The sequence below is a fragment of the Centruroides sculpturatus genome, unplaced genomic scaffold (genome assembly GCF_000671375.1).
Source record: "Centruroides sculpturatus isolate CEXI.00-Female unplaced genomic scaffold, Cexi_2.0 scaffold874, whole genome shotgun sequence".
NCBI classification, from domain to species: Eukaryota; Metazoa; Arthropoda; class Arachnida; order Scorpiones; family Buthidae; genus Centruroides; species Centruroides sculpturatus.
Window position 1 is genome coordinate 6,311 of NW_019385253.1, and position 7,144 is coordinate 13,454.

At 31.0% G+C, this 7,144-nt stretch overlaps 1 protein-coding gene across 1 annotated transcript; it reads right to left on the reverse strand.

Moving 5' to 3' along the window:
- Positions 1-4,932: 4,932 nt before the first annotated feature.
- Positions 4,933-6,086, reverse strand: LOC111636737. The gene is made up of 5 exons (XM_023382056.1): positions 6,011-6,086; positions 5,802-5,930; positions 5,505-5,736; positions 5,273-5,412; positions 4,933-5,196 (listed from the first exon to the last, which is right to left on the reverse strand). Exons 2-5 carry the CDS (start codon positions 5,802-5,804, stop codon positions 5,074-5,076), a joined length of 498 nt encoding a protein of 165 aa, XP_023237824.1. The 5' UTR covers positions 5,805-5,930; positions 6,011-6,086; the 3' UTR covers positions 4,933-5,073.
- Positions 6,087-7,144: the final 1,058 nt, after the last annotated feature.

Genomic DNA, 7,144 nt, shown 5'->3' on the forward strand with positions numbered 1-7,144 from the left:
GCGGTATATATATTAGGATCAGTCAGAGGGTGATGGCAAGCGAACCCCTGACGTTTGATAAGGCCTTAGAGATCGCCATATCCGAAAAAGACGTTGGAATTCTTGCTACAGGGCGAGGTGGAATAATAAGAGTTGTAGGAGAGAAATATCAAAACCCCTTAGAGGGAAAAAATATAAGTATAGATGAATTGCAAGAGTTACAAAAACAATTAGACAAATTGGAGGAAAAGCTACAATTTTCAAAAAGAAAAGAGACAGTAGAAAATACTAAAAAAGGGAAAATAATAGATATGAAAATTTGCACTTTTCGTTATTGCAGAGAGAAGCGAGATCAGTATAGAGATAAACATATCCACCCGCGCCAAGATAGAAGGAAGTATCAAATCAGAGAAAATAACTGGTGGAACGGGAAATTGTCTGTCGTTAAGTAAAGAAAGGCTCCCTACATATTAATTTATTTGAATAATATTCCTACAAAGATGAAATTCGACTGGGATGCTGAAACCACAGTCATATCAAAAGTGTTAGCAGAGTAATTAGGGAAGAAGACACCCATAATATTTAGAGAAAAATCTGAATTAGAGATTTTTTCCAGCAAAGGTTCTAAAACCGATAGGTGTTGATGCACCGATATTTAAGGTACAGGAGCACAATTTCACGAATAATTGTTGGATAATACAATCAGAATTAATAGCCCCTCGTAAGGAATAATTGGTCGAGATATATTACAGGGAGAAAACATAGAAATACGTACTCAAAATAACAGGATTATCTTGCAAAATGAAAAAAAAAGTTCATTTCTGTACGTCCCACATAAAAATAGAGAAGAGAAATAGTTGAAACAATACAGAAAATGGCCGACAGTATTCAGAAACAATCCGAGTGTCTCCTCACAGCAGACGCTATAGACAGAATGGACGTATAGAAGACGATAGAAAAACTAATGCGAGGATACAATACAAATGAAAAGAAAGAAGACAAATTAGCTAAAGATACGAAAATAAATTGCACTATGAAACAAGGAAAAGAACATAAGAAAAAGAAGCTTTCCAATAAGCCTATGGAGAAAAGAAAGTAGATGATCCAATAGACAATGCTAACTTAAGACAAAATAGAAAAAAAAGGAACTGAGAATAAATAAAATTTAGAAACAAACTGTGCTAAAAACATTGTTAATTTTAAAAAGTTCACAAGTTTGCTGAAGTTCATCCTTACAATTATTTTCGGACAATCTAACAAAGCGGTGTATGGGAAAGCCACTCATAAGAAAATAGAATCTAGTACCGAATTAAAACGAAGTCACATACCTGTGTCTATTGAGGATAGACATGCGAATTATCTGATAATTAATCCTGACAAAATTAGAGAATTGGCAAAATGCGCTGTTATAGAGAAGAGGAGAAGTTGATAGAGTAGTTGTGATAAAATGAATTAAGTAAACATGCAAGAAAATATTAATTGAAAGAAAAGAGAAATATTGATATAAGAGATAACGCTATATGATATAACTGGAACTTACTCCCAGACTGAAAGGAATTCGTCATAAAAGAAGTTGCTCTTAATTTGAGTAAAAAAAGTTAAACAACCTCATATATGTTGGAAGTAGACAATCATATGCTAACTAGATTGAAGCTACAAACAGTCTAAATTTGTGAAATTGAAGTAAATTCTAAAGAAAACGGTATCAAGATATACAGATTAATGAAGGAATAAATAATGACCTTCAAATACATGCATTTATCTAGGAATTTTATAACTTTTATTTAGAAATTACAAATAACCGATAAGTCCAACGCAATTTGAACGATTGCCCGATTGAACTTATCATCTTGAAAGAAAAGTAAGATATTTAAGTTTATTTTCGATATTGTATAGCATTGATCGATTATCGTTATATAAACATACACAGTAGACCCCCCATAATACGGATTCGTATAACATGACAAAAATTGCGATCGTATTCGTATAAACACGCTAAAAGAGACTCGTATAATACGGTAAAACGTCATCGCGACTCGTCTCGTGACAGGATTGGTCGAATCTACGCCAATAGCGGATATTAAACAAAGCGTTGAATTTAAATGAGCAGCGGACCTACTAAAAACCATTTATTATTTAATGGCCCTAAAAATTATATTTATATTAATGATGTCTTCAAAGTTCAGCGAATTTTTTGCAGAAAAATAACTTATCAGAAAATACGCACCCGCCGTTCGATGCGCCGCTCAATGACGAAAACAAGCTTAAGTAATGGCGTTGTCGAACAGTGCACACTCGATTTGTTTATCGCATAGCTTATATGGATTATTCCCAAAAAATTATACGTGTTTTGGAAATGTTGAGTCAAATTATTTTAGAATTTTTTAATTTTATGAAAGAAAACCTTTCAAACAGTCGTAGTCCTTAAACTGCATACGTGCCGGTCTGTGATTGGCTCATGTATTTAATTAAGTGACTCGTAAAACAAGGAATTCATATAAAACGGAACGTATGTATCGTGTTATAGGGGAGTCTACAGTATGTGAATTTAATTGATAATTTTAATTAAGGATAATTGAAGTGCATAATCCGCATTTGTAATTTTGTTATTGACTCTAATTTAAAGGGATGGAATAAGGCATCGTTAAAGTTAAAGTATTAGTGGAATCAGTTTGATATTAGGAAAACCATACACAGTGGTACCTCGGTATACGTCTGCTTTAAAATACGGACAATTTAGAATACGTCCTGTTTGGACGAAACAAATTTTGCTCGGTATACGACTTTTGTTCGGTATACGACGTAATTCAATTATAAGCGCCATCTATGTACAAGTAGCACTATCGGTGTATTAGACCGGACTAGACGTTCGCGGTGCAACGGTTTATAACTTTGTTAAATTTCTTCTGATTTTAATTTGTAAGTAAAATTTTATTATTTTTATTAATTATGAATTCCAAAAAGGCAAATGAAAAGCAACAGAAAACTAAAAAAATGACTAGAATCACAATGGAACTCAAAAAAGAAGACTGTTGAGAAATATGAATGTGGCACGCGTGTTCGAGATTTTAACTGTTGCATACCGTATTCCGAGAACGACGATATCGACAATCGCAAAAAATAAAGACATTATTAAATCTGCTAACGTTGCGAAAGGGGTTAAATCAGTTTCTAAACAGAGATCGAAGACATTAAACCGTGCTAAGAAATTGCTTTTGCTTTGGATAACTGAAGAACAGTATGCTAGAGACAGCGTATCGGAAGCAATTATTTGCGAGAAAGCTAAAAAGATACATGCTGATCTCATGAAAAATCAAGCAGGAGAGCGAGGTGTTTAAAGCCAGCCATTTTTTTATGAGAACGGATTAATCATTTTTACATTACTTCTTATGGGAAAGGTTGGTTTGGTATACGTTTAATTCAGTATAAGTCCAAACATCAGGAAAGGATTAAAATCGTATTCCGAGGTTCCACTGTATTTGAAATTTTATTTGTCATTTATACTTTTTGTATATTATTATATAACTAACCTAATTCAGTATAGACACATTTAAAAATTAAAAATGAAACTTACATTTTCAGAAACATTTTTTCTTATTTCTTCACGAACTTTCTGTTGAATTTCAGGATTACCAGCAGTGTTGCCGTTCCTAGTACATTTGTACTTTTCTGGTACATTTTGCCCTTTCCAGTAAATTGAAAGCACATTTAGATTTTTAGTACATTTTCAGTACATTATAATATTTCAAGTACCATTTACGATACAAAATAATATTTCATGCCTTAACGAAAAACTGAAAAAAAATGAGTTTAATAAAGTCTCACTAGTATCACTGCTTGCTAATTTAAATTATCCAATCACAACATATATAGTTGCACGGTCTTGACTCAGTGGTCTTCTTTCACACGTTCAGTTGTCTGCACATTCTCATCAGGACCTTGACAAAATTTTTCATGTCACGTGGATCAAACAATTCAACTCCGTCAAACAAAAATAATGGACAGGTAAGGAAATCAATGATTTTAAACTTTTGTCGTCAATAATATCAAAATATCCGTTAAGTCAGAAACAAATTATTACAGAAAATAGTTTTGAAATTGTACGAGTATAAATAATATAAATACTTTTATATTATTTTCTACCACTATAATTTAATTCTTAAATTATGAACTTCAATTTTAGTAATCGTAGTAAAAGAAATAAGGGTTAATGTTACGTATGGTTCCAAAATGGCCGCGCTTCCGACTGTTCCAAGGTCTATATAAGAAGGTCAGGACACGCGTGATCTACTTCTTGAGCTGCCATTTTGGGGTTTTTTGAGTTGCATGTTTTAAGCAAACTTGTACGAGCAGTCAGTTTTATATGACATTAATTAAACTAAAATTGCATAAATCCTGTAATTTCCAGTCAAAAATATAATAATAATTTCGGATGATTATGCAACCCCAATTTTATGTAACGTTTTCATCAAATAGTTTAAAAGAAACAAGCATCCTTATCTTTTGCTGTCATGATTGAAATTAATTAAATAGGTACTAAAACTGATGCAATTACGTATATACCACTTCGTAAAGTGATGCAATAACATCAAAAAAATTTAAAGTATAATAAAGAATAAAATAATATAATATAACAAATTTATAATTATTTTTTTAAAGCACGATTGGTTATAAAATTAAGATGAAATTCAATAGTATTATTAATAAATGTTGTCAATGTAATGCTCAATTTATAATAACTAATAGATGTGTAAATATTTATAAATAGCTTTCAAAAAATTCCAAAAGTAAAATTTAAAATTAAATTATTTGACAATAAACTATATATATTACGTGCCTATATATATATATATATAGACACGTAAACAAAGTATTCATAGAACTAGTACATTTTGAAGGAAAATAGTACATTTTTTGAAGGCGCTTCAGTACGTTTTGAAATTTCATTGCGGCAACACTGATTACCAGCAAGATGTTTAATACACCAGCCCATTGTAACACTTGTGTCATTTCTGAGAAAGTTATTAGAAATTCTATATTAAACCAATTATTTTTTGTGTTTTCTACAGAACATAAACAATTTTATGAAGATTATTACGCTAAAACCACAAACATCATCGCATTTGCAACAACAAAATTGTCTGGAAGTTTTTTCATTTCTACAATGGACTCATCTTCTGCATCTATGAGTGACTGCAGCATATCATGTGGAACAGTCTAAAATTAAAGATAATAGAAATAAACAATGAAATATCGCATTTCATTCATATTGATATAGTAACAATAAACTCACATCTAAATTATTTCTGACGGTGACAATTTTTTGACAGGTTTCATAAATTAATGTCACAGAAAGTAGATTCAGCATGTACTTTAAACTATCTATTTTATGTCGAAGAAACGTATATATTGGCGCCATTTGCGGGAAACAGACTAAATTATATAAAAATTAAACAAAATTATGCATTATTACTTTAGTTTTAGCTCATAATAATATATTAAATGTTAATGAATTGAAACATTACTTGTTATTGCAGCTAAAAAATCAGTAGAATCAATTGAAAATGCGATATGAACAGATTTAACAAATTTACTAGTTTCATTATTCTGAACATTTGTGGTTACGCCAAAAACTGAAGTACAGACGATATCAAACACCAATTTTTTACACAACGTTGAAATATCAAACGATTGATCTCCTTGCTTCTGGACATTTCTTAGAAAGACTTTTATCGGTGAAGAGATTAGAGTAGTCGTCTAAAATATAAATTCATATTCTATTTTAAGAGGGATATTTTTCAAATAAAGAAATATCAGTATACCATTTTAATTTTTCCTGTAGTGAAACAAGTACTAAGAATACTTCGTAGCTTTTTATATTTTTCATCTCTGTGTACTCCTAATATATGTTTAACAGAATCATGAGAAATTCCACCATCAGGCAGCAGCAACTTTCGACAAAATAAATTAATACATAAAAAAATTTTAAGACTAAATATATAAGTTCTAATAATTATTTCAAGATACGTACATCTCTATTGTAAAAATTGTAAGAGTCTTTTATTTGAATGAGTTTCAAAAGTTCGACATCGCTGCATACTAAAAAGGGTTTTCCACCTAAATAAAAGCAGAAGTTACATTGAATGAGATGTAATTTATAATATATATTAAATTACAATTATAACTTTATAAATAAAGTGACACTCATTAAATATGCATTAAGTTTTAAAGATACATTAATACATTAATTACCCAAATATTTTTCCGTACTGTTGTAGCCATTTTTCTATGTATTTGTCTCTCTGCACAAATAGTTGAAAATTGTATTTCATTTTGTAAATTCTTCATTGCAGGTGCATTTCAAACTGAAAATACTTACTTCTTTATTGAATTCAATTAAATTTCCAAAGAAAAAGTTTGGTTCTGGGCCTGGAATTCCGTAACGTTGAAACAAAGACATCCTTTGTTTTCTCCATCTGTATAAATTATAGTTTACTGTTTACTATAAGCTGAATTTTAACTTTTTATGCTTATTTATTACTATGAAAAACCTGTTAAAATATTAAATACAGTCCACCCCATATAACGCAGTAGATACGTTTCACTTTATAAAAATTTCACGTTGTAGGAATCCTTCAATACATCAGCCAATCACAGCCCGGCGCGAGTGCAGTTTACAGACTACGGCTGTTTGAAAGGTTTTTTTCCCTAAAATGAATCGATTCTACACTAATTTGTCTCAACATTTCCAAAACACGTATAATTTTTTGGGAATAATCCGTATAAACTATGCTATAAACAAAAAATTGTAGGATTACTGACTGAGTGTGCACAGTTCGACGACGCCATTGCTTAAGCTTGTTTTCGTCGCAGAGCAGCGCACCAAACAACGGGCGCGTTTTATGATAAGTTATTTTTCTGCGAAAAATTCGTTGAACTTTAGAGACATTATTAACAGAAATAATTTTTATGGCCGTTGAATAAGAAATGTTTTTTCACAAGAAATGTATAAAATTACTGTACTGTATTAGACATACAGTACCTAATTTATACACTGTATAGACGATAGTAAACTCAACTTACTCCCCTACACTCTACGAAGTGTGTAGTAGTTCGGCTACTCGTTCACTATTGGTCCAGATACGACCAATTCTGTCGCGACACG

Coding starts and splice junctions, on each gene's coding strand:
- LOC111636737 (XM_023382056.1), bottom strand. Junction 5,413..5,504: donor TTTTTTAGCTGCAATAACAA/GTAATGTTTCAA, acceptor TATATAATTTAG/TCTGTTTCCCGCAAATGGCG. Junction 5,197..5,272: donor CCGTCAGAAATAATTTAGAT/GTGAGTTTATTG, acceptor CTTTAATTTTAG/ACTGTTCCACATGATATGCT.